At 39.4% G+C, this 26,877-nt stretch overlaps 8 protein-coding genes across 8 annotated transcripts; 3 read left to right on the top strand and 5 right to left on the bottom strand.

The window, feature by feature from the left end:
• Positions 1–339: 339 nt before the first annotated feature.
• GCK72_016266 (uncharacterized protein) lies at positions 340–2,810 on the bottom strand (the record flags this gene model as incomplete). Its single annotated transcript, XM_053731419.1, has 10 exons — positions 340–778; positions 1,044–1,147; positions 1,213–1,335; positions 1,383–1,511; positions 1,922–2,044; positions 2,091–2,159; positions 2,222–2,430; positions 2,490–2,540; positions 2,589–2,627; positions 2,678–2,810. 10 exons carry the CDS (start codon positions 2,808–2,810, stop codon positions 340–342), a joined length of 1,419 nt encoding a protein of 472 aa, XP_053586191.1.
• A 1,940-nt stretch (positions 2,811–4,750) lies between these two features.
• Positions 4,751–9,969, top strand: GCK72_016265 (uncharacterized protein; the record flags this gene model as incomplete). The annotated part of the gene is made up of 14 exons (XM_003093054.2): positions 4,751–4,992; positions 5,246–5,317; positions 5,583–5,657; positions 5,953–6,090; positions 6,147–6,290; positions 6,339–6,554; positions 6,755–6,967; positions 7,401–7,628; positions 7,682–8,043; positions 8,364–8,506; positions 8,595–8,880; positions 9,353–9,643; positions 9,689–9,824; positions 9,870–9,969. The coding sequence occupies 14 exons, from the start codon at positions 4,751–4,753 to the stop codon at positions 9,967–9,969; spliced, it is 2,646 nt and encodes an 881-aa protein (XP_003093102.2).
• A 772-nt stretch (positions 9,970–10,741) lies between these two features.
• GCK72_016264 (uncharacterized protein) lies at positions 10,742–11,674 on the top strand (the record flags this gene model as incomplete). Its single annotated transcript, XM_053731418.1, has 2 exons — positions 10,742–10,964; positions 11,403–11,674. 2 exons carry the CDS (start codon positions 10,742–10,744, stop codon positions 11,672–11,674), a joined length of 495 nt encoding a protein of 164 aa, XP_053586190.1.
• GCK72_016263 (uncharacterized protein) lies at positions 10,748–12,893 on the bottom strand (the record flags this gene model as incomplete). Its single annotated transcript, XM_003093033.2, has 5 exons — positions 10,748–10,918; positions 11,226–11,372; positions 11,429–11,769; positions 12,707–12,779; positions 12,831–12,893. The coding sequence occupies 5 exons, from the start codon at positions 12,891–12,893 to the stop codon at positions 10,748–10,750; spliced, it is 795 nt and encodes a 264-aa protein (XP_003093081.2).
• Positions 12,894–15,602: 2,709 nt separating this feature from the next.
• GCK72_016262 (uncharacterized protein) lies at positions 15,603–16,739 on the bottom strand (the record flags this gene model as incomplete). Its single annotated transcript, XM_003093056.2, has 3 exons — positions 15,603–16,231; positions 16,279–16,371; positions 16,418–16,739. 3 exons carry the CDS (start codon positions 16,737–16,739, stop codon positions 15,603–15,605), a joined length of 1,044 nt encoding a protein of 347 aa, XP_003093104.2.
• A 1,240-nt stretch (positions 16,740–17,979) lies between these two features.
• Positions 17,980–19,302, bottom strand: GCK72_016261 (uncharacterized protein; the record flags this gene model as incomplete). Its single annotated transcript, XM_003093048.2, has 5 exons — positions 17,980–18,091; positions 18,138–18,201; positions 18,839–18,952; positions 18,998–19,088; positions 19,135–19,302. The coding sequence occupies 5 exons, from the start codon at positions 19,300–19,302 to the stop codon at positions 17,980–17,982; spliced, it is 549 nt and encodes a 182-aa protein (XP_003093096.2).
• A 2,905-nt stretch (positions 19,303–22,207) lies between these two features.
• Positions 22,208–24,715, top strand: GCK72_016260 (uncharacterized protein; the record flags this gene model as incomplete). The annotated part of the gene is made up of 5 exons (XM_003093053.2): positions 22,208–22,378; positions 22,534–22,609; positions 23,223–23,410; positions 23,468–23,602; positions 24,158–24,715. The coding sequence occupies 5 exons, from the start codon at positions 22,208–22,210 to the stop codon at positions 24,713–24,715; spliced, it is 1,128 nt and encodes a 375-aa protein (XP_003093101.2).
• Positions 24,716–25,780: 1,065 nt separating this feature from the next.
• On the bottom strand, positions 25,781–26,765 carry GCK72_016259 (uncharacterized protein; the record flags this gene model as incomplete). Its single annotated transcript, XM_003093041.2, has 3 exons — positions 25,781–25,966; positions 26,385–26,520; positions 26,650–26,765. The coding sequence occupies 3 exons, from the start codon at positions 26,763–26,765 to the stop codon at positions 25,781–25,783; spliced, it is 438 nt and encodes a 145-aa protein (XP_003093089.2).
• Positions 26,766–26,877: the final 112 nt, after the last annotated feature.

Below are 26,877 nucleotides of genomic sequence, written 5' to 3'. Positions count from 1 at the left end.
GATTTTGATATCTCAATCAAGTAGTAATCTTCTGAAAGTGACACAGTGACAACCTCTCTCTGGTATCTGGTTACGGTAGGCAAAACAAAATTAGAATGTTTTTCCACTTAACAATTTCGGGTGCTTTCTATTCTTACAGATAACAGTTACATAGATAATTAATTCTTTATATGTTCCAAAAATCTTCTTTTTTTCAGGTCATCCGATTCTTCTACTCACTTCTTATCTCTACTAAACAACACAAATGTTTAGATCACATTTATTGATTATAAAAAAAGTAAGTGAAAATTTGATATTGAAAAACACATCTAAAGTATTATAAGAGACATTTAAGAGTTACTAATATCCAAGAAATTTGAACACTGGGAAAGTTTCAATAGTGAAGCCGCCAGTAGTTGTTAGAGTTGCATCGAATGTGTGTACTCCCGGGCCTTTGTTGCCCAAAAAACGAGAATACTTCAAAGCGATTAAAGATTTGCTCTGAGCAATGATGAAGACAAATGTTCCTGTGTATTTTCCTATTTTTGCCACGTTGTCATCACTAAAGTGGTTGCGAACACTCTGCCAGTTGTTGAATTGCATAAAGTCCGATCTTTCCTCGTGAAGATGCTCACCAATGTAATTGTAGAGCCATGACATCGTTCGAACCATTTTTCCCGTGTGACGGTAGACCATGATAGTAAATCCATTGCGATCAGATACAATTGCTTGAGCTTCGAAATGTTTGTACCATCTAATTATATGCTCGGACGGCACAACGACAGCGTAGAATTTGAATCTGAAAATGCTCTATCTCATTAACAGTTTAATAGTTCCGATTTTAACACGATTGGTTACAAATCTACTAAAACTTCAAACTACTGCCACCAACGTTAGTATTTAATATTCACGGACTTAAAATTTTGCATTCAAATTTAGGCCCAGCTCTTTGAATAAAATAGGAAATAGCAGGGATGGTTTCAGTACAGGGTCTAAAATTTAATTTAATAATGATTTGCTGATTTTTTGAGAATTACAATTCACCCAACTATGTATGTACTTACTGAGTGTGGATGGATTCGATCCCTTTCCAAAGAACTTCCATCTTCTCGTCTTTTGTCTTCAGATTCCGGTCGTCGTGAACATCATTCACAAGCTTTTCAACTCCCTTTGGCCAGAAATTTTCATTGGTCTAAACAAACAACAAGCTAATTGGTTTCTGCATTTCCTTACCCAAAAATGGTAATCCCACTCTTCCACAAGCTGTTGATAGCGAGCAATCTTCTCAAGAATCTTGGTTGTTCCGTAGTTGCCGACTTCCGGAAACAGACCAGACGCGTAGACTTCCAGGAACAACTGAAAACACTGTTTAGATCACGTGGTGATGTTAGTAACAAAATTACAGCCTGAGAAAGAGCTCCCTCCAAAATGTCCTTCCATTTTTTAAAAGTGTTCTTGCTTTGCAAATTATCTCCTTTCATCGCCAATTTCAGCGGGTTTCGATCATCGAGTTCCAACTCAGCCAGCATATCCTGAGCAATTATCTTTATCTTTATTATTAACAAACGCAAACGGCTGTATGTTTGTGTGTCTGTCGCCGATCCTACCGCCCTTCCTACTGAACCGATTTTCTTCAAATTTGGACCAAAAGATCAGAAATTTTCTCTTAATGATGCCCGTCTATTTTTTTAGTTAGAATAGGTCTCGACTAGGTCACTAGGTGAAAAAAACGTGGTTTTCAAGCCTTTCAGTGGCTTTTGATTCCGAAATAGGGAAATATGAGTTCACGGCGGAGATAATTATAGAACATTTTCATTCTTAAAATGAATTCATTTATTCAAATTTTCAACACGGGTGGTGTAGAAAAAGAGGTTGAGCAGCCGTCAGGCTGCGTTAACCGACTGGTTATATTATTATTTATGTTTTATTGTGTACTACTTACATAAACCAGCGTCTGTGGTCGTCTTTCATCATAGATCTTCTTGAAGAGGTCCACAGACTCTTTGGACCCATCGGTAGTGTCCATCATGAAACTCATCATACTAGTCATTGCAACAGTGTAATTCTGAAATGTGAGCTAGAAGTACAATTTCACTTGAACTTTGGCTCACCTTGTAAAACTCTTGTTTAACCATAAACGATTCCAATGCGTTAAAGTGGACACTCATTTTATCGGAGAGCTGAATGTTTTAAAGTTTGCACAGTTTTACTCAATACGAAATACTGAGTATAGTGTACTTACCGCCGTCAATTGATTCTTCAACTCTCCCAATTCTTTCATTACCGGATCCGGTTTTTCATCTTGGAAAAACTCGACGATGTCCTTCACAACACCAGCTGCAGTTCCAATTGGTCCAAGGTACTTTCCAAACTTCTCGGATATAAAACCTCCCGCTTCTGCCAACCCTTTGATTACCGTAATCACCGTTTTGATGGTCTCCGCTCTTTCATCTGAAAATTTGGAAATTTCTTCATGTCGGTCAGTGAGAAAGCTGATCAAAAATACTGACCTGTTATTTCGAAACCCGGTCCCGTGAGAGAGGCGTATTGCATAGCGCTACCTGGAAACAAAATTTCAAAAGTTGTGCGGTTTTGAAATGGTAACTCACGGAGAGACGCGTCTGGTGTCACCATTTGCTCGAGTTCCTCTGAAAAACCATTACCGTATACCTATAGTTTCAGCACGAAAACAACTCACTCAACACTTTTTCACTGATAAAATCTCCCTCTTCCTCGGCGATTTTTGTAATGGCCATAAGGAAAGGGGACAGTTTCAGAGGTTTCTCTTCCTGAAATCTCAGCGCATCGTTTCTATTCAATGTACTCAACATTTTTAGACCTCGTTGAGATAACGTCAGTTTCTCTGAAATATTGAAGTATAATAACAGAAGGATGAAAAATTGATATGTGTTTCTATGAGCTACTCGATGGGTTTTTATACCCATAACGACCGGTTTTAAATGCTTGATGTTTAGTTTCTTTTCATCTAATAGGCGATTGATAATAGTTCGTCTTTTTCTTTACCCTCAAAGCACATCTATCGCTTCTCCAAGAAATAAGTGTTCTATCGTTTTGATACGTGTGTTATCAAATCTCACTTTGTTTCGGGGGAGTCGGTATCAAACCACAACGGAGACATTGAACGTTGGTCTTATTTTGTTGATTCCGCTGCCAGAGATCACCAACGTGGTTATCTATCAAAAATAATGTGGGCGGGTAAAATGTACATGCCAAAAGATCAGGTTACGATAATATTTTCCAAGTCAAATACAATGGTCAGAATGGTGTACTACAGGTTATGCAAGGAGCTCAATATCGTTTGACTTTTTCAGTAAACGAGATACTGGTGTAATGCTAACCAAGTTTTAATGTTGATATGAATATTTTTCTCGATACTTTTTGAAGTTTTATGATATTCTAGATTAATCATCTTGAAAAGACTCATTTAAAAAAGTGAGCTTAACATGTATATTTGTTCTGCATATGCCAGGAATTATTTTAAGCTGCTCAAGTTTACGTACAGTACCGGTCAAAAGTGTATTAAGTTTTGCCCTTTTCAGTTGAAAATGCCCAACTTTGAGAGTGTGTCATAGTAAAACTAACTGTCCCACAAAAGAACTTTTTATGGGATTGAACAGACCAAGAGTAGAACTCCATTTTTGTAGTTGACAACTTTTCGTACGGACAGTTCCTAAAGAGTTTTAGTAATTTTAAATAAACAGCTTAAAGATCGGACTATTTTGCACTGAAATTTGGTCGATTTGAGGGAGAAATTACTTTATCGTTATGTAACTTGCTAGAGAGTGTCCGTACAAAGAAGTTGTCAACTACAAAAATATGGAGCTTAGAACTTTTTTATTTCGACTTGTTTGACAGTCAGTATCACATTCGGGAAAACATTTACAGTAATATTTGTAATCAGCTCTTGGTGACGCTTTAAACGAGTATTATCCTGACTAGGTTTGAATAACTTTAGGTCTCACCACAAAAACTACTGTAACCTGGATAACTTTAGTTTTCGTGTTAAGACTCAGCTTATAAACAATCTAGGCATGATTATACTTTTCTGAAAGACTTCGACAAGCTGAACACCAATATTGATTTAAGCAGAAGATTAATTTCTATAATTAATTTCTGATTGCCCAATTTAATTGAAAAATAAGTTTCCACTCTCCATCTCTCCCTCCACCGCCAAACTGTCTGATAAACTATCTTCCGCTCCCTTCAACCTCTCTGCGTCTCTCTTTACTGTCTATCTCTCGTCCCCCTCGGTATCAGTCGCAAATATCTCTACGTCTCCTCCGATCCCCACACTATTTCCGGTTCCAACTGATTTTCTATCGGTTGGGGAGGTCGAATTGGTCGGGCGAGTGTGTGTGTATTTGCTGTTCTTTAAGACGCTAGATAGAGAATAGATAGAGAAAGAGAAAAGTAGTCATTTATTTTTTGGTTAAGTTTCTTTTTCTCTACGTGTCTCTCCTTTTTCATTTGAGACTTTTTTCAAGTTAGATCGATTTCGAGTAAGAATACCTTAAAATGACTCATTCGACACAATTCTTTATTTTTTCAATTTATAACTTTAATTTAGCCTATCAAGAGCTTTCAGTAAAGTATAATCATGATAGGGTCTGAAGCAAGTTGAATCCCACCACGAAAACTACAGTAGCCCCAAAATTCGTGTCAAGACCCAACTAGACACGCTGAATTCATTAGTTTTCGATTTCCCCAAATACTTTAAAAATTCCAGACTCTTCCAAGAAACAATGCGGACATGATTGTATATTCACTACTTCTTCTAATTCTCTACGATTTTTTTCCGAAAACTGAAACTTTCGGTACTGTATGTATTGGATTATGTCACTGTGTGGGGGATGTCGTCGATTGTTCCTCATTGGACCTGCCGGACATTCCGAACTCGATTCCAAATAATACGAGGATACTTCTGCTATCGGATAATGAAATTGAGACGATTGACAAGACGAGGCTGAAAGGATTTTATTTTCTGCAGACCCTGTGAGTTTTTTCGTTTTGAGATTGTGATATTCAGAATCAGGTCGTTGAGAGCTTTCAGAAAAGTATAAACGTGCCTAGATTCTGACCATTTTGGGTCGCGACATGAAAAAACATCGGGGTTACTGTAGTTTTCGCGGCGAGACCCAAAGTAGTCAGAATCTGGGCATGATTATACTCATTCGAAGCGTCTCGATGAGCTGAATACGAATTTATTAACTATTCATAATTCAAACGTCACAGTTTCATATTCCAGAGACCTATCCAACAACATAATCCGTCACATCGACTCGGACTTTTTCCTCAATTTGCCCAATCTACGTGTACTGTAAGTTGATTTGATTTTTTGACCAAAAAAAGAAATTTATGCGCTCACAGCGATTGTAAATTCCTAAGTCCTTCTTATCAGTAATATTATTCTCAAAATGTGAAAGAAAGACTCGTGATTTTTACTCAATCGGAAATGTTTTCGAACGATTGAAAAAATTTTGATCTACAAAAACAGGAAGAATGATTATACCTAATTAGGAAAGGATTAGTACAGAAAACACGCCAATGGAATGCCAGATTTTACGTAATAAATAAGTTTCCAGAAATCTCCGCAAAAACCGACTACCTCGAATACCACATGGAAGCCATCAGTTGGACCATTTGGAGAAATTGGATTTGTGGGTTTTTTCTGAAATTTTTTCAACCAGACTCCAAAAAACATATGACTGTGAGAGTTGAATTCAGCTTACCAAGACGCTTTGAATGAGTATAATCATCCCTATATTCTGACTACTTTGGGTCCCACCACAAAAACTACAGTAACCCCCGAAATTCGTGTCGAGACCCAAAGTGGTCAGAACCTAGGCATGATTATATTTTTCTGAAAGCTCTCGACGAGGTGAATTTGAATAACACAACAATTTTATCACAAACCCATCCAGAAATTTATTTGACATAATTTACATTTTCCAGACGGTCCAATCTAATCTCCCAAATATCCTCTGAAGAGCTCAGCCATCTCGCCGCCATTCGTTCTGTAGATCTTTCGAGAAATCTCATTTCCTACTTGCCAAAACCAGTTACCTCGAATAAAGTGAATATTGAGAAGTTGTAAGTTTTCAAATAATCCAAAAAAACTTTTTTTTTTCAAAAAATCTTTTTTGCAGAGATCTTGCCTCCAACTCCATCACAGATATCGGATCAGAGTCATTTTCCATTTTTTCAAGTCTCATCTCACTAAAATTAGCCAGAAACCATATCACAAGCCTAAGGCAGTTCTCCTTCTCACGCTTACGAAAATTGGAGTCTATGTAAGTGGACATCCGGATTCTGGGGCTCACCGAAATTTGAAATTCCAGCGATTTAACACGGAATATGATTCGAGAAGTCAGATTTCTGGCGTTCAACCAGTTACCGTCGCTGAAAAATGTTAGTTTGGCGAAAAATGATGTGTACCGACTGGATGATGGCATGTTTTACGCTTGTGAGGGGTTGAGCCGACTCAATTTATCAACGAATCGAGTGCAATCAGTGACAGAAGGATGGATGTTCGGATTGACTAGTTTGGAAGTGTTGTGAGTTTTCAAAAAACAATATTTCCGAAAAAAAAACTGTAATCAGCTCCCCGGGAGTTTACAGAAAAGTATAATCATGCCTATGTTCTTACCACTTTGGGTCTCGACACGAATTTACGAAGGGTTATTGTACTCTTTGTGCTGGGAATCCCAGCCTGGGATCCAAAGTAGTCAAAACCAGTCAGATAACTCCATTTCAGAGACCTCTCCTACAACCAAATTCAATCATTCCACACCAGCTCGTGGAGTCACACACCAAAACTCAAATGGCTCTCACTTCACTCCAATCGGATACAATCCTTGCCATCCGGGTCATTTCGAGCGTTGAGGCAATTGGAAGAGTTAATCTTATCAGCTAATTCAATAGACAGTCTTCATAAGTTTGCGTTGATCGGGATGGATAATTTGCATAAGTGAGTTACCTAGTTTTTTTGGTCTAGAATTGTGTCTACTTTTGCAAAATGAAATATTTGAATAAAATCGAACCAATAACCCGTAAAACCATAATCAGGGTCACTCGCGGCTGACTATGTGAAGATCATGGGTTCCGTTTGGAGTAATGGGACGTGCCCTATATCATAAGAAAGCTGAAAAAACGCTGATTCCAAATATATATTAAATTTTTGCACTCGAGGTTAGTATCCAAGATACATGGCGTCAAAGTTTCGGTGTACACCATGCTGCCGAAAAGAGAATATTGATTTGAAATATGCGTTTTCTCCGCTGTTCAATGATATAGACCACGTCTCATATCTCCAAGCTGACTCCATGACTTCTGACGATTCTTGGTTCAGTCCTACTGCAATTCTAAGCTTTTCTCCTCTACTTCTCTCTTGTTTCTTCCAGATTGGACCTCTCCTCGAACACCCTTGCCGTCTGCGTAGAAGACGGTGCAGTGCTATACAACACCTCCATGCCGTTCCTAAGATCTTTGAGATTTACCAATAATCAATTGCGAGTTATCCCAAAAAGAGCGTTTGAACGATTTCCAGCACTGGAAGAGTTGGATTTAACGGACAATCCGATAGCAACAATTCATCCGGAAGCGTTTGAGCCATTGGAGCTGAAAAAGTTGTGAGTTGGAGGACATCTGGACATTGGGATACACAGATAGACCTTGATTGCAGAACAATGAACTCGTCATCCATCCTCTGTGACTGTCAAATCTCTTGGCTTGCCACGTGGATCTACCGGTTGAAGTTAGACAGGTCGACCATCACCGCCAAATGTTCCTACCCACCACCGCTAGCCGACCTGGATGTCATCGCAATAGACACGGCGAATCTGACGTGTCACGACGACTCGCCACGTGCCAAGATAGTCAGACAACCGGTAGAAGTGAGAGCACTAATCGGGGAGCAAGCCAAGTTCATGTGCAATGTTTATGGAGCAAGTCCGTTGAGCATTGAGTGGAGGGTGATGGAAAATGGGCAGCCGAGGGTGTTGGTGCAGGATTCGGCCACGTTTTTGAGTGTTAATACAACGGCAGGTAAGGGTTATATGGGGAGTTGGGGGGTTGGTGGAGGTCGGATAGCTAGGGGTTTGGTTGAGACCGGCCAGAACCGGCCCGGTGTAAAGAATTTGCTTTAAATTCACACTGACTGTGTATATCAAGAATAGGACAACATTTTTGTAGTTAACAGTTTTTTGATAGCTCCGCCCACTTTTGAGATGTAACCGTTGAAAGTTAAGTAGGATTTGAGAAAAGTTGTCAACTATTACTTTATTGGATCCGCATACACAACCAATCTTAATTCGAAGCATGGATGTCAACTTTGCTGAACCACGATAACATGTCAAAAATTTCAGTTGTAAACGGAACACTCGACGGACGCGAGTTGGCCGCGGCGGAGTTGGTGCTAGACAACGTAGCAATGACAGACAACTCGGAATATCAATGTGTGGCCAGAAATCGGTTTGGGTCGGATTTTTCGAGCCATGTCAAACTTTTGGTAGGTTGTAAAGACGTTGCTTGGTACAAACTGCTCTTGAACTTCAAACTGCTAGGTCTGCTTACGTTTAAGCACCACCCTCTTCCAGGTCCACCAACCACCCAAATTCACCTACATCCCATCGGACATGTCCATCCTTGTCGGTCAGAACGCCAAATTCCTGTGTGCCGCCGGCGGAACACCCCGTCCCGAAGTGAAATGGGCGTTCGAAAGAATTCCATTCCCGGCGGCAGAAGCTCGAAGGCTCTACGTCACTCAGAACGATGATCATATCTATGTGATGAATGTGACGATGGAGGATCAGGGAGTGTATACTTGTCACGCGACGAATATCGCAGGACAAGTGCAAGCAAGTGCCAAATTGAGGGTTTTTGGTGAGTTTTTTAATAGAAATGCCTTAGAAAGCGACGTTCGAGACGCGCCAGACATAAAAAACTATACTTGCAAACCAGGCCGGGCGTATCTCGCTTCAAACCCAATGTTATAAGCTGAAAAATATACCAAAATGTAGATCTCGGCGGGTTCTTTTTTGTAAATGTGCCGCAGGCCGGGCTAGAATAGCTTTTCTCGCCATTTTTGCGTTTTTTGGCACTTTTTCCCGGGCCGGGGCATATTAACGACTAGTCATCCGGCCCGTTGTAAGTTACGGATATAGAACTCGTCGAGATCTACATTTTTGTATACTTTTCAGCTCATAATATTGAGTTTTAAGCGAATTATCCGCCGGCCCGTTTCGGCCCGGTTCTCAAGCATAATAAAAACGCATGTATGTACTGAAAAAGTTTCGTCTCGCATTTTTCAATTTCCAGTTCAAATTTTGAAAAAAAAGTCTCTACATTTTCCCAGACAACAAGTTCCACCACCCGGACTCTCCCGACTCCAAGACCATCAAAAAAGGCTCCCCGATTAAAATCGACTGTTCCGTCGACCTCCAGCCAGAGCACCAACGGATCGTGTGGAAGCACGACCATCAAGTAATCCTGTTCGCGAAGAGAGCCCGTTTCTCAAAACACCAACAACTGCTTACCGTAACCCAGACGACGTTCTCCGATTCGGGAGAATACTCGTGCGAATTATGGGTTGACGACTCGATGTTGATGAGGAAGGTGATGAATGTCAGGGTGCTCAGTGAGACTGGTGAGTGACAGGATACACAGACATACCGATATCCCATTGTTCTAGAATATGACTCCACGGAAGGCTCCCTGACCCAACGTGCCCATGAGATCCGTGCAATGGCAGCGAAATGGGCGGAGAATATCAAATCGTCGGCAGGCAACGGATTCTATCTGATGGTCTCGTGTAGTGCTTTTGGATTGTGAGTTACTCATTAATGGATTAAAGTAAATAAAATAATTCTCAGTATGATCCTCGGCGTGTTCTGCTCCATCTCCGTCTGCCTTATCAAATATTCCTGCCAACGACATCCGAAATCTGATCCCATCAAACCAGTTTATGTATAGTCAAGGATTACTGTAGATGCTTCCGTAGTTGCAGAAACCTACAGTAATTCAAAAAATTGTAATTATTTATCTATAGTTCAACAACCACTCCAATATGTCATTTAATTTCATCCCCTCTTTTTCTAAACCGGTATAATTTCAGATGTGCTTCGGGTTTTTTTGATTTTTCAAGATTTTTAGTACGAAAAAATGAATTTTTTATCTTTACTGTCGAACTCACGAATAATTATGGTACGTGTCATATATCATTGGAAAGCTAAAGAAACTCTGCTTTCAAATATACATTCATTTTGGCTCTTGATGTCTGGTTGTCAAGAAAAATGGAGCCAAATTTATAGGTTGATTTCGTTTTTCTCAAATACCAGATCTTGGGCTTAAAAAGTGAATTTAAGCTATTTAAGGATACTGACCCCACGACTTCCCCAAGAAAATAATTCTGTCAGTTGCGATTTGTTTAGAATAGTTTTTGCTAAAAATTTACAAATTTAAGATGGAAAAAATAAAATAAGCATTTATTATATAAAATAAAGCACAAGAAAGCATACAAAAACAGGTAACTGGATTATCATCGTATTCTGAGATGTTTAAAAAGTTTTAGGAACTTTTAGAGAAGGGTCATGACCTGAAAATCCTCGAATTACGGAGAATTGACAGCATGGGAGCAAGTACATTTGGCAGTTTTGCTTAGCTGGTAAGATAAAGAAGCTAGAAGCGGTTGGAGTTTTTTAAAAGTAGTGTTTTTAATGAAAAAGAAAAAAAATATATCAAAAAGATGCGTTTAACATCTCTCTTGGATCTCTCCCTCCTTAAGTCCGAGGCATTTTCCCCATTCCTTGATCGAGATGTTTCCGTCGTTGTTGGCATCGCATCCCTCAAGGAATGGCTTGATGCAGGACTCCATTGGGATGACTGGAGCGGTGATTGGGATCAACTCGTGGTGGGAGACGGACTGGAAATAGTTAAGGTTGTAACTCTATCCGTTTTTAACAGTTTTGGTAAGTTTGAAATTAGCTATCTATAAATTTCACAGTAACCGGTACAATGCTAACGTGCATTCAAGTAAGTTATGGTGTTTTATAACTTTGAATCGCTCTATCCCGAAATGGTTTTCAAAAAAAAAAGCGCTCCTTTGGAGCTTGAAAACAGCTCATAAAGTTTCTACCCTTTTCTATGGTTTTTGGATCAAGTTTGCCAGCACATTGAGTTTTAAGTTTTTTGTGGCGACCGCGCTCTACCGTACTCAAAACTTTGCTCACCTTATCATGTGGCTTGGTGTCGAGCTCGCAGAACTTCCAGATGACTGGGTAGACGTGCTTCTTCTCATCATCGTTCTCAGCCTCAGACAAGAGTTCCTCCCACTCGAGCTTGTGGAGCTCACGTCTCTTCTTCAACTCCTTCATGACCTGCAAAACCGGGGGACTTTAGTTTTTTAGAGACTTTACTATTACAAATTGCATACCTGGAAGAGCCAGTCAGCCATACGCTCTGGGAATTGAGCCATGTGCTCTTCGGTGCATTCGTCAAGCTTCTTGCACTCTCCAAGATACTCCAAATGGACTTTGGCATTGGTGGCCTTCTCGCATTCCTTGGACTTTCTCTTGCACAAGCATCTCTCACGGTAGAGATCGCAGAGGGAGGTGAAGGTTTGGTTGTTGTTGGCGCAGACCTTGTCCATCGGGTTCCCATCGAGTTCTGGGCACTTTGAGATGCATTCACAGGTTGGCTCTCCCTTCTTTCCGACAACACATTCCTTTCCCCATCCGCATTGATGGTCTTCGCAAGGGTTCTTGGCTGGTTCTACTGAAAATGTTTTAATATGAAATTTTAAAGTGTAAAGTACCCCCGCAAGTTATTTTTATCTTCCAAGATCAAACTCCCAAACCCATTATCCATGCCTTCCGTTTCCCGCCGCAAAAATCGATCTCCCCCATAAATATTAGTGCTCTTTTGTTGAGCTTTTCTTCTTCTTCTCTTCTTATCTCACATAGGAGCCGACAACCCATTCACATTACACTTTGCCAGAGAATCTTCGAAGACTCTCCCCATTTTTACACTTTGTGCGGAGAGAAGATGCAACAAGATTGATCGGGCGGGGAGAGACGGGCGGTACGTGAATCATTTCGAAAACATGTTTTAAACTTATCAATATACGAATGATTGATTATAATTGATTAGGTTGGTGATAACAGAAATGAGATAATCTCGATGGGGAAAGTTTGGAAAATTCTGGACCCTGATGGTAATTTCTCATAACTAGGAAAGGATTCCAAGTCAAGATGGAATTACGGGTCTAAACTATATAGTTGGAAAGGAAATCGGCTCGGATTTCCAAATCTATTCTCAAATTTTGTTGAACGGATCCAGAAATCGAGAAAATTTAGCTCAAAGTTAGGTCAATTTTTTGCCAGTAGACCAAAACGGAGCTGCTTTTAGAAGTCATGCAAGCAGCATCCAAGCTATCTAAGTAGGCTAATTGGAATATCTAACAGTGTCAAAGCGCTTTTCGGCTATGCTCCTTAAGCCCCATCCCAGTAAAAAAGCGCCCTATCCCAAAAACCTGACCATAGTCCCAGTAAGATAGTTAACCCAAAAGCTGGAGTCTTAGCAAAGCATCACCAAAACCTAAACCCTCACTGTCCACACTACAGTAGCCCTTGTAAGATAGAGTCTGCAATACCGTAAGCCTAAATTCTAAGCCCGTCTAGATTTAATTCTACAGTATCCCTCATGCACTTACCACTCTTCTTCTCCTCATCAGCATCGATGTTGTCCAAAAGCTCTCCGAGCTCATCATCAGCTACCTTCTTCTTCTGAAATTATAAAAATTATAAGATTCTAGACCCAACTACTATCATACTTACCTTAGCATCAACGAAAGCGGTGGCTGCCAGAAGCAGGAGACAAGCGACCAGAGCGTAACGCATCTTGGACGGCGAATGAAGAGAGAGGGGGACTCCCTTCTCCCCTCGGCTCCAACAGTGGGCGTGGCTTCAGGCGGCGAGTAGATGAATCATTCTCTCTCTTCCTGGCACCGAATGTTGCACAATCGATGGAGGGACTTGTCACAAAACGTATCAGAGAGAAAGAGAAGTGCGGGCTTAGACTAAAATGAATTGGTCAGTAGAAGATAAGAGAAAAGAAGCATCTGGGGAAAGGTGACAGTTATTAATTGGATTGTGCAATAGTCAATGTGGACTTTTGAATAGGTCGCAGCACTTGATAAAAGGACATCTGGGAGCCAGAGATCTGAGATTCTCATCAGTACGCCAAAGGCACCCCACGTATAAACCAATGACACTCCAGACAGTGTTACACCATCCACCAGTTCCGTTCCGTTCCCCCGATGTTATTCCAATTATCCTATTAGAAAACGATTCCCAACGGTTTTATGATTCCTTCCGCATTCAATTTGATATCCTAACCAATAAAAAGTGCTCATTGACCCCTCTATAAGATATTCCTGACTGCCACCAGATGTGTGTGTGTGGGGAAATATGTGTTTTGAGCGAGATAGAAATATATTTGTTTTTTTCGGAAAATATAGATATTTATACAATCTTATGAAGAATATGAAGTAAGTCCGAAGTCTCTGAATATCTGAAAACTTTGTGCTATTACGCGATTGCTATCTGAAACTCGTTATAGTATTCTTTTCAGCTGTATTCTGAAAATGTCGGAACTTTTAAATTTCGACAATACTGCTTATGAAAACAATACTGCTGACAATACTGCTGGTCTAAATAAAAACTGACCTCATCGGAACTGCTCAAATCTGAAATTCAACGTCCATCAGTTGTAAAACGGCAGTTTCTTATCACTGAGTTAGTTCTGGTTTGTTCCAATTCTGGTTCGGTCAGTTCTTATTAGGGGTACCACTTGAAAATGTTTATTTTTGCTTAGAAAAAGTCTCGCGACTATATCTTGTAATTCAGAACTTGAAATTTACAAAAGGCAAAATTCTAAAAATCACAGATTCTAAAATTTCGAGACTCGTCTTATCAATATTTTGCGGAAGCTTGAATTTCAGGGACTACATCATATTAGTGCACTTCTTGAATCTAAATCTTGAGAATTCCCAAGATAATTTAAATAATAACAAACCTGACTTTGTAATTTTGAAATATTTAGTTTTAACCAATTTTGGAATTCTAACGATCCTTCCTAACACAAATTCTAAGATTCCTATCTTTGAACTGTCTTGTCCTGTTCCTCTACTTTTTCATTTTTTGCTATCTTTCCCTTTTCTATCATCCCATTACAGTAGTCTTGACCGCTATTAAGTTTCATTCGTACTAACAACAGCTGCCTCTTCTCCCTAACATTCCAATGTTTACTAAGGGTGACTCGACACGGAATGAGAACTTTTTTTATCATATTCTTATAAAGTGTAAAATTTTTTAGGTTTTAGGCACTTGCACTTTTCTATATAATCATTTCATCAACAACTTCTTGGCTCAGCAGATTTTTGAGCAGTCGACCCGCGGGGTCACTGAGAAGACAGCTGCCGCTTCTCCTCTTTCGTTTGGAGAACCTTCTTCAGCGAGTTGTTTAAAGAAGGCAGAGGATAGTAGTTGGGGGAGAAAGATGATGATGATGACAGCTGTTGGGCAGGAGTAGTTGGAAGGGAAGATGACGAGTTGGTACGAGGATGGAACTTACAACTTACTTGGAAATGTGATAGGAAGTTGGAGAAGGGGGAATGAGGTGGAAAATTTTCGTTCTCGAAAACCTACTATGGAGACCTATCTTTGAAGTAAGTTCTTGTTTTATAAAAAACATTCCATTCTAGGAAATTGAACAATAGGCGGAAAATATTAGATCTTCTTCGGATTCACCACCAAGTATGTTGAAAACTGTATGAATCAGTAGTCCTTGTATTGCATTAATTTGTAATAAGGTTCCGTTTATTTTCAGATAAAATGATTTGTGTTCCAGTAACTCCTATTACGGGTAACGAAGATGGTCGATGCGGTGGTTCCCTCATTAGTTACTCGGAAACTCAACAGAATTATATTCTTCATGACGTTGTGGAAAAAGCAAACCTTTGGTTTTTTAAATGTTTATGCGGTTATTACCACAAACTTTAAAGTCTGGTCGTGACTTTATATCTCTGAACGCTGTGTGTATACATTTCACTATTTTTTTAAAATCTTCATTCCCCAATTGCGACTTTATTTAGAACAGAGACAAAGTCATGACGCTTACTGTAGATTCCGCGAAAACTGTTTATTGAATAACAAGATTCTCATGACTGTCTTTGGCGTTCAATTAGCACTGTCTGGAGAGAAGTGGTATGACATTATACGAAAACAAGCCGGCAGACAGATTTCGTGTACGTAACTTTCAAGAACTGAAAATAATAACAGATTTTCTGACGGTTTATTTGGCTAGCTCCATGTAGCTCCAGAAGAGTAGGAAAATATCTTATAAAAATGTGGTATAGAATATTTATTAGCGAAAATTGAAAAAAGACAGAAAAGTTTTAAGGGGTATAACTGACAGGATAGTAATACATTGAAAGCTTCGGCTACAAAATTAAGGTGTAAAAAATGTTTGTCGAGATAAAAGAAAAAAGTTGAGAACTTTGTGAGTTTCACAGCTTGGAAATTGACAGGTTGATTGAACACAGCAAATTACAAGACAGTTACACCGATCATGGCAGTGTCAGAGGTATCCCGCTCGCTCCATTCATTTTTCCAGAAGTAATTACGAAAACGTGCTATAATTCTCCAAACTCTAGTGACAAATGATGGTCTCACGGGATATTCTTCCTTTCGTTGAGATTTGGAGACGAATTTTTTAGTTACATTACGCACTTTCTTTGGAAGCTCCCCACCCTGTTTAATGTATCTATGCCGACGAATTGCTTCGAAGTTTGACAGTCCATTCTTTGAATAAATCATCCGCTTCACATTTCTGGTACCAAATTTCCGGGTTCTCATAGTATTGGTGACTTGCGGCCTTGCATAGCTTTGTCCACTCATTTTCTCAATTTCCCAGACAATTTGGTCACCAACGAACTTGTATTCATTCAAATTGGAAATACCCAGAGGGAGTTGAGTTTTCAATTTCAGCATCATTCTCTCAATGTTGTAGTGGTGTTTCATATTATTTCTGAGCAGATCAGAGATGACATCCATGATCAGGAAACAACCAACACGTCCCATTCCGCTGTTACTTTGAATAACAGGTGCATAAATTGACCAAGTGCGTCTGTACATTCTCTTAGCATTTCGCATGTCAGTGTTAGAAGTTTTGCACTCTGGAATAATTTGTAAATTTGGATATTCACCAAGTGTAGTAACTTACTGTTCCAATAATCAAAAAATTCTTCGAAGCGCTCAAGGTATGGAGCTTGGGATCCCCATGATTTACATTGAATATGGGTGAGCGTATGAGACTCTGAAAAATGTATTGAACGGTATGAAATTATATATCATTAACCTACTTTTTCTTCTTTGAATCCACACAACCGAAAAGACACGAACAACGTATTCATCATTCTCCATATTTTTGGTGCATGTAACCTGATACAGATTATAAAGGATCTTTTCACCTTCGTTGAGTGGGAAGTACGGGATAGATCTATTTACGGAAAGCATCACAATGAATGGACATCGTTTTTCATAAACCATTTGCCAGAAAAGGTTTGCTTTTTCAACAATGTCATGAAGAATGTAATTCTGATGAGTTTCCGGGTAACTAATGAGGGAACCACCACATCGACCATCTTCGTTTCCCTTACTAGGAGTTACTTGAACAGAAATCATTTTGTCTGAAAATAGACAGAACTTCATTACAAATTAATACAATACAAGACATACTTGATGGTGAATCCGAAGAATTTCTAATCTTTTCTGCCTTTTGTTGAATTTTCTAAAATGGAATGTTTCGATGATTATATAACAAGCACTTACTTCGAATATAGGTCTCCATAGTAGATTTTCTTCAATATCATTTCTCTTAAGAGTTAGACGTTCGAGAACGTTTTCCAGACCTCTGATGGTCTTGTTCATCGTGAAAATAGGAATAAAATGAATGACGGTTCCCAGAGACTGTTTTCCTTCTCAATGCTTATTTTCAATTAGCATGCTCAGTCACAGACGGCGACTACGCCCTCATGACGCAGACCGTCTTGTTTTTGAGTTCTCAATTAAGAGACAGACTCAAATCTGTGTTTTTATGGCTTTCTTACTGTAAGATGGAGACCCGGGGAAAACAACATGACTCAACTGAGCCGGTCAAAAAAAAAGAATTTGAAAATGGATTGAAGGGGAGAATAATTGAGACTTTAGACAATCGTCTTTTAAAAGGACAAGACAAAATTTTGAATAGTTTTAATCATACTTGTCAAAAATCGGGCCGGCCCGGCCGAAATTTCTCTCGGCCCGGCCCGGCCCGGTCGGCCCGGATTCAAAAATGGGTACCCATTTTTACCAATTTTTTTTTGAAATTTTTCGAAAAAAAACAGTAAAAATGCTTAAATTATCATTACATATTCACATTTTGATTCAATTTTAAATGTTTATTCGAAAACTATACTTTTTTCAAAAAATTTCCAAAAAAAATTCAAAAACTCAAAATGTTTTGAAAAAATGTTTCAAAACGGCCCGGCCCGGCCCGGCCCGGCCCGGCCCGTGACAAGTATGGTTTTAATTGCGGTGTGAAATAGAATAGTCACAGATATAGAACTCGCCGAGATCTACATTTTCGTATAACTTTCAGCTCATAATATTGCGTTTTAAGTAAGTTACGCCCCTAATTAAGAACCGCCCTGAATCAGAATTACTAATTCGAGGTCTACTGGCTTTAAAATGACAATTCTTTATATTTCTTGATTAGTTCTATACCAGTTCTGGTTCGGGCAGAGCTCTGAACAGGTTGAGCCTAATTCTCACCAGCAATAATAGAAGTTCGTCAAAAACTGTCAGACAAAAAAATATCGTTTATTTTTCATTCAATATATTTACAATACTAAAAATTACTACATTTTTCAGTCAATCCCTTCATTCACATGCAGAAGTTCTTGCACTCGTTATAGGTGGCAAAGTTGTTGGCGTTTCCATCACGTCCATAGAAAGTGAACAACATGCAGTTCTTGTAGTTCTTCGAAAAGAAATATCTGGAAACTCTTTATTCGAGGAGATCATAACCAAAAATGAATATACCTTGGCGTATGTTTTCCACTCGATCCGAACTTTCCCGCGTCGTATTGAAGACTACAGGTGTGTTCTGGAATATTGCGAGTGTAAGAGACCAATCAACTTTCAAAGATCTGCTGAACTTAAATTGAACTTTTGTTACCATTGGAATGTTTACCGAACATTTTGTGTTCAAATAGGTGATGATCAATGATTAACTAGCAGAAAACGTGGTGTGTCTTGTTTAGAGGTACTGGATCCACAAAGCGTTGTGGTTCAGACAATAATTTTCTGTCGTTTTCCCCCACTTTGGACATCCGGGTATCAAGACATACTGACAGACAATTTGAGCGTTTTAAGCTAACTACTTCAGGACGACTGGATACCTATGCACACAGATAGAACACTGGCAATCTCAAACTGTGACGAAACACCTGATTGTGAGAAAACCTATCAGACACATTTTCCACCAACTGGGCAGTAAATCTACACTAAGGGCCTAAATTGACGACTTGGAGCATTTTGAGACTAGTTTAGATCGTTTTAAGCAATTTTCACCGATTTTAACTAGTTTCGAACGATTTAAACCAATATTTCAGTCGATTTAAAGCAATTTTCACCGATTTGAACTAGTTTCGAGCGATTTGAGCCGATTTTCCGCTGTAATTTACCTTCTCATACTCTCCCATTGACTGCTCAGGACCCCTAATCAGTAACTATGACCTTACCTTTAGTTGGACAGCACTGTCCCTCCTGAACCTCATATCCGTGTGGACAATTGGTAGTGGCGACTTGTTGACCGGAAGTGGCTCCAGCTGGATAGGCTCCTGACGCGCACACTTCTGAAAATATTTTAATATACTACAGTACCCCCTAAACTCTCTTACTGTAGTCCAGGTCATCGGAAGCCGTGGCATTCCGACACGCTCCTTCGCAAGCCTCCTTCGACGGGAATCGGTTGCCGTTGCCGTCGCAGCCCTGGAATTTTGATCGAAATTACGGGTTTTTTCAAAAATAAATGTACCTGATAGAAGAACGGCTGACATGTCCGTGTATTCTTATGGAAATAGAACGAGCGGGCTCCCTGCTCACCGCATCCCGAGTTTCCCGTCTCTCTGGATAGAAAACAGTCGGAGTTTTCAGTTGAGACAAGGACGGCGAGGGTGGAGAGGAGTAGGAGGTAGTGGAGCATAGTGAATCTAAAAAGAAAAGTGGTTTGCAATTCTAGAAGATAACGGAAAGGAATGGGTACAGAAAAGTTAGGCGCAGTTACTTCAAATGGTATTACTGATATAGTTAGTAAGAATGCTATCTAAGGTGTCTGGAGCACCTGAGGCGCGTTTTTCAGTTACTACAAATCTAGGGCACCTTTGACGCGAATTTTCTCCTAGGCAAGCAGATGCATAGGTTCTAGTGTTTCTGTCAGGAAAAACTACACTTTTTGATCAAATTTTAGTATTTTTCATAGTGAAAACTACTCCGTAAATTCTATTTTCTACTACATTTTAGTTTATTAAACTTTTTAACTGGCTGAAGCACCTTGAATGCGTCCTATACAAAAAAAACAAAGAATTACAACTAAAGGCTTTATCTTGCCATGTTGCTAAAAAATGATCAAAATGCGGAGCGCAAACTGCAAAGCTACCAGAAAACGTGTAGAAATCAAAAATTAGTTTTCTAAAAACCATCCAGAAACCGCACACCCTCCTTCTGATCTTTGCCACTTTTATACCGATTCTTTTGATTATTTACTTGTTAAAAATACCACTCCCACCACATTTAACCACCACCTACTAAAAATTGGACAAGAAAACGTCTCTTGGTCAAACAAACTAACTGAAAAGAGAGATGAACAAATACATAGGAGGGAAAGTTCTACCTACACATTATTTCTATTAAATTTGATTGGTTTCTGATGTTTTTAGGAAAAAAAACAGAATTCGGATTTCAGACAAAATTTCAGACAAATATTTGATTGAGAACTGAAAATCTTGGAGATGACAACAATGACATCGTTCTTTTCTTTACAAAACAAAGGTGTGGAGAAGGGGAGTTAGAACTGGTTTTTTTGTGTTGTTACGATATCAATGGTTCCCTCGAGAAAAGAAAGGAAAAGATTGTAGAGAATACAAGGGATAGATGGAAATGGAGGGGGATGGCATTAGTTGATTAGAGAGAGAGACGGAAAAAGTGGCAAAAAAAGAAGAAGAAGACGTTTGGAACTGTTTGTAATAGGCGAGATAGGATAGGGAAGTGATAACGACCAGAAGGAAGAGGTGGAGATAAGAAAAATGTACTTTTATTTGCCGGTGCTACCCTAATTAAAACTGCCCGAATAAGGACCCCTAGAATCAGCCCCCGTGAACAGAAATTGTACAAGCCAGAGTTGTTGGGTAGTGAAAATTCCTCATCCGGAAGTCGGAAGAGAAAAAAAACCTGGAAGGCTGAATTCGAAACTTACACGCCACAGCAAGTTGTGCTGCCTGATATTAGTGATTTTGATTCTAGCGGGGCTCAGATATCCAGCAATCTTAAAAATATGTATGTAGGTGACTATGCCAATTTCGCACACAGTTTGCTTTGGTTTCGGTAGAACGCGGTTGTAAGAAGCGTGTCATGCTAATATCAAAGCAGAGAATTAGTCTTATCACTGCTCATCACACCCTTATTAGGAACAAACTGCCTAATCTGGAACTTGATGTTTACCTTGCAACTGTAATCATAGCTTCTGTGTTGGAAAACTCGATAAGATCTCTGTCTACGCAACATCACATTGAACTTTTGTGCATAATTCAATACTCAAAAAATAAAGTACTCAAAAATAACCGAATGCCTTAATATCATCCATATAAACTGGGCCAGAGCATAACTTGCTTCAAATTTAATATTATGAGTCGAAAAATATACCAAAATGTAAATCTCAGCAAGAAATATGTCTGTGCCTTACTACAAGCCTAATGGCTAGCCCTTAATGTACCGCGGCCCGAGCTAGAATGGATGTATGACTATTTCTGCGTGTTTGGGACTTTTTTCCGTCCCCTGGCACATTAACCAAAAGCTATCTGACCCGTAGTAGGTCAGTGACATAGAACTTGCCGAGAGCTACATTTTGGTATATTTTTCAGCTCATAATATTGAGTTTTAAGCGAGTTACACGCCGGCCTAGATGAAGAAGTACATATATATATAACATTTTTTAGTGATTCTTACATAGTTCACTTCATACAACATCCTCTTTGATCTCTCCTTTTTTACCATACCTAATTTTCCATACCTTATACATGTACTTCTCTCTCTAACTATCTATATGCATACAAAAACATATATCAACAATGTGTTCCCGTCTCCCTTTTCTCCAATACATTCATACATACCCAATCCCCCATCTTCCCTTCTTTCCTTCTATTCTTTCCCCGCAATCGCTCTCTCCCCGACTCTCTTAATTTTACACACTATTTCCATCCGCTTTCCGTCGTAAACATTCATTTTCTCTAACCAACCTCTTCTCCATCCCGTACTCTCTCTCTCATCTCCTGAAGACCCCTCGCTTGCATTTTTACACTGAACTATTGGGTTGGGAAACGGATGGCTTCTGACTGAGAGTGCTCCGGAGAATCCTATACATTTAGCCACCCACACAGATTGATTATTGATTTTTTGTTTGTTATCTCATTTCTTTATTTTCCCTGCATATGTTAGCTGGCTGGCGCACCGTTGGCGCGTTCTACTTGACTACTAATTACCTCAAAAGTATACAATTTTTGTGTCAAAAACCTTATTTATCACGTTTTTAAATGTCTGCACAAATAATCTGGCGCGCCTTCGGCGCGTTTTTGTAACATCATCAAAGATTATGAAATTTACTCAATTAAAAAAAGAATTCCAAACGATTTTTTTTTTGAATATTTTAATTGAAATTCATTTGTGTTATAAAACTCAATTTTTTATTAAAATGAGGCTCAAGTATTCCAAATTTTGTGTATTTCCACTTCCTTCGAGTTTTTAACCCATTTTTCTTGAAGTTTCTCAATTTTTGGTCTATTCCCGTTCTTCTTCTTTTATTTCCCTTCAATTTCTTACAAATTCCAGCCTAAACCATGTCAACCCTGGGTCGTAGCAAGACCCCGTCGCGTGACGACTCGAAGAAGCCGAGCGTTTTCGAGAAGCTCTCCGGGACCCTTTCGAGGAAGAAGAAGCTTCCAGAAGAGGAGCAAAATGGACAAGGTGGTGGGCAGCATGGTGGTGCCGAGGAGGATGAGGTTTTGGAGGTGAGTTTTGGTCTAAAAGCTTAAATTTTGGTTGGAAACTAGCAAGAGATTTTCGCCTAAATTAAATAGAGTCTGGGCGCCATTGGCGTATTAATAGCCAATTTTTCGAATACATTCTTAGGAAGCTCATCCGGAATAATCCCTACTGTTTTCAGCTCGAACTCGAAGGGCGCGAGGCTCTTGACTCATCGCTCGTTCCAGTCTTGGCTAGGAATATTTGGTTGGAAGAGGGTAAGTGGTCAAAAATTTCAAAATTAAAAGTTTGAATAAAATGAATGATTTTAAATTTGAATTTCCTACATTTTGAGGTAAAAATCGGACGGATAACACTAATTTGAACTGAGTTACGGATTAGCTACCGCTACCTCCTTCTGACCGCGGACACAACGGAAGAAGATTTTAAAGTTTTTTGAATTTAGTATATTCTTGTAGCTCTTGACATTTCCTACATTTTCCGCAAAAAATTATTGTACTAGCTCAAATCCTTAACGAGTTACAGTCCCCCAAAGTTTACCTATTGCTACCCGTTGACGCCTTCCTCCTGATCGAGGGGGGGGGGTAAGAAAAATAAGTGTAACTCGATGGGTTTTAGAGATTTTAGTACTTTTCAAAAACAAAAATGTAGATAAGGAAAAGAGCTATAGAATGGTATGAATATCAAGTAAATCAGATACTGCAAGCGTGCTCTATCGGGATCTATCGAATTTAGGAAGTCAAAATCTTCTAAGAAGCGTAACTTTGTGAAATTTTGATGGATTTTAGTGATTTCTAGCTTAAATAAAAACATAATGTGCAAGCTTTAAATTAAATATATATGTATATATATACGGTCATGAATTTCCAGGTGAAACCCGCCGCTACCTCACCAAAGAGACCGCCCGTGACCAGAAACTCGCTCAAGTAGTCGATTTGCTCATCTACTGGCTCAACGAGGAATTGGCGGACCAACGTATCGTAGTCCGTCATATTCAGGAAGATCTGTTCGATGGCCAGATTATTCAGAAGTTGTTGGAAAAGTTGGAGCAGATTAGGGTGTGTTTTTAGACAAAATTTGTTTTTAATCAAAACAATCCAACTATTTAATTGTAGATCGAAGTGCCAGAAGTATCTCAATCCGAGGAGGGACAACGTCAAAAATTGCAAATTGTTATCCAGACGGTTAATCGGATTCTGGGACAACCGAGGGATCAGGAGAAGTGGTCAGCTGATTTGATTCATCAGAAGGTGAGAAGATAGCTTTAACACCAAATTTCTACACATCAATCTTTTTAAACTATTTTATTGTTTATGTCGTCTGATAGCTCTTGACATTTCCTACATTTTCCGCTAAAAATCATTGTTCTAGTTCAAATCCTTAGAGAGTTACACCTCTTCAAAGTTTATTCCCACCCGTTGACTCGTTGGGTTTTTAAGATTTTTAAATAATTTATATACCAATAGGTAGCTTAGAAAAAAGGCTATCAGATGGTATAAAACTAAAAAGTAGTCAAAGTTAGACAAGTGCGCTCTACTAGACTTTATGTGAAAACCTTCAAAACCTTGTATCTCAGTCGGTTTCAGAGCTATTGAGTTGATTTTTCTGGTAAAATGAAGGAAATTCTAAGGGCTACAAAACTATTATAAATTTATATGGCGAAAACAATGCAAACGCGCTCCACTGCTGTTCTAAATAGCTAAGTCAGTTTCAAGCCTATCGAGCCGAGTTTTTGTTACATGACAGGAATTCTGAGCGCTACAACGCTATTATATTACATTTTTCCTAAATCCTGCTGTTTCCAGGACTTCACCGCCATCATCCAACTCCTCGTGCTCATCGCTCTCCACTACCGTGCCCCAGTCCGTTTCCCCGACAACGTCGTCGCCAATGTAGTCGTCGCTCAAAAAGAACACGGCCAAGTCAAGACTCATCGTATCACCGAACAAATCACGACAGTCCAAACTGAATTGGCACCGAAGGGTACTCGTGACGCATTCGACACTTTGTTCGATTATGGACCGGATAAGTTGGCTCACGTCAAGACGTCGCTCCTCGCCTTCTGCAATAAGCATTTGAACAAGATCAATCTGGAAGTTTCCGATTTGGATACCCAATTCCAGGACGGAGTTTTCTTGGTTCTTTTGGTCGGCTTGTTGGAAGGATACTTCGTCCCTCTTTACCATTTCAACCTTCAAGTTCACGGACATGAGGAGAAGGTGAAGAATGTGAGCTTTGCGTTTAAGTTGATGGAGGACGCTGGATTAGAGAAGCCAAGAAGTCGTGTACAGGATATTGCTAATGGAGATGTTAAGGTAAGATTTTATGGGAAAACTGGAAAAAAATTGGTGAAAAACGGTTGAACTTGAGATCGTTAGTATTTGAGATCCCGTCCCTACTCCACGTGGAGTCCAATTTTCTAAAATTTATATTGGTTGTGTAGATCAAGAATAACACTTCATTTTTGCAGTTGACAACTTTTTAATAGTACCGCCTGTTCTTAAGATATACACGTTTCAAGCCGTAAGACAACAAGGGGAGCGCGCAGACAACATGACGCTCACTTTTTTTCTGCGTCTCCCTCTTCAAACGTGTTTATCTCAGAAACGGGCGATGCTATCAAAAAATGGTAAACTATAAAAATGATGTACATAAAATTTTGCATATTTTAATAGTTGACAGCTTTTTGGTAGCACCGTCCGTTTTTGTGTTATAGGTGTTCAAAGTTTAAGTTTAGGTGCTAGACGCCCTCTGCGTCTCCCTTCTAAGTTCAAACCCTAATAACACCTCAGCCTTCGAAGCTATCAAAAAATCGTCAACTACAAAAATGTAGCCCGGGGTTTGATCAATAAGAAAAATGTAAATTTGACACAATCTAATAAAAGCGGACGTCATGATGGGCACTCAAAGTTGGTCGATTTTATACTGACTATCTTTTCCACACTGACCAACTGACTTCCCGCTTTAAAGGCGCATATCTCAAAAGTGGGAGGAGATATCAAAAAACCGTAAACTACAAAAATGTAGCCCTTTTCTTTCTCTACAAAGTCAATATGATTTCCAGAGCACCCTCCGCCTCCTCCACTTGCTCTTCACCAAGTACAAGCACATCTAAATCTCCCGACTGCCTCCATCTAAGTGTCTTCTTGCTCAAAATATGGTGCTTTAATAATTGTTTTTTCACATCATGATATGGAACTACTTGCATTTTATGTATCCTTCATTGCTTGAAATAAAAGAAAATTCTACTCGAAATGAGAAACGCGCAGATGGAACGCTAGGTACTCAGACAGAATCTGTGACCATACTGTATGTTTGTCTGGCACATTGGACGCTATTCTAAGGAGACAACAGATGATCACTATTTATTCCGATAATTATTGTATTCATATTATTAAACTGGTACATATCAATTCTTTGAGAGAATATTAAAATTCAAAAACATAGCAACTCCGATCCTTCGTCTTCTCCATACAGTATCTACTCGAGTCTGCTTGATATGAAGCTGTCGAATTCTTGAGACAAAATACAGTGAACAGGGAATCCGGATAGGCGGCGTCGAGTTCTTTGTGGATCGCTTCACGCGAGGACTTCAAGGATGACATTTCGAGGTGCTGGAAGAACAATAGGATTTGTTTGGGATTCTAGGTCACGGCTCGACCTAGACCCCTAGAATTTAGAATCTTGAAGATTAGGACGTTACCGAGTTTTCCGCCTGGTGGCCTAGAAATCCAAAAAATGGTTTTGCATCAAAAACATTAAAAACGTAGAAAAATGTTAACAATGGCCTAGAAAACCAAAATTCTGAAAAAGTCTCGTCACCGAGATGAAAAACATCCAAAAATGGTCAAAAGCCAACGGAAGGCCGAGTTTTCCACCTGGTGGCCTAGAAATCCGAATTTTGTAAAAACTCGGTCATATTATGACGTTTTTGAGCAATTTCTGGATGGTTTTAAGCCAATTTCTGACATTAAAAAACGAAAAACTGCCAGTTTTCAAGGTTTCAATTTCCAATAGAGCGCGCTTGCTCACCTTCAAAATGACCTCCGAGAACTCTTGACTATTACACTGATTATTCCATTCTTGGTCATCCCGATGCACCATGTGCCCTTTGACATGACCGATCTCTCTCTTCTTACGACCTCCGCAGCCACAACCACCACACACTCTGAAATAGTGAGATGGAATGTTTGAGGCCTGGTAACTCGGCTAGATTTTGGAATTGTGGAAAGCAAAATAGTTAGTCAGATAGAGAATTTTAAGGGCTACAAAACCATGTAAATTTCAGAAAACTCACGGTGGTGGAGGTCCACACCCACATCCGCAACCACCTCCCGACGGGGTTACTGTAGGGAAGAAGAGGGAGGAGGCCACGTGGCACAGCGATAAGAGTAATAAGAGTTTTACAAGCATTTTTTTGAATGAAGATGAGTATGATAATTGGGGTAATTAACTTTTTATACAAGAGTATACTCGTTTTTCTTGTTTCCTTATCAATGTATGATAGTAGAAAGTGGTGGATAAG

This window comes from Caenorhabditis remanei, chromosome IV (assembly GCF_010183535.1).
Source record: "Caenorhabditis remanei strain PX506 chromosome IV, whole genome shotgun sequence".
In the NCBI taxonomy this organism is placed as follows: Eukaryota; Metazoa; Nematoda; class Chromadorea; order Rhabditida; family Rhabditidae; genus Caenorhabditis; species Caenorhabditis remanei.
Note: the sequence above shows the minus strand (reverse complement) of the source record. Positions and strands in the feature narration are given on the sequence as shown.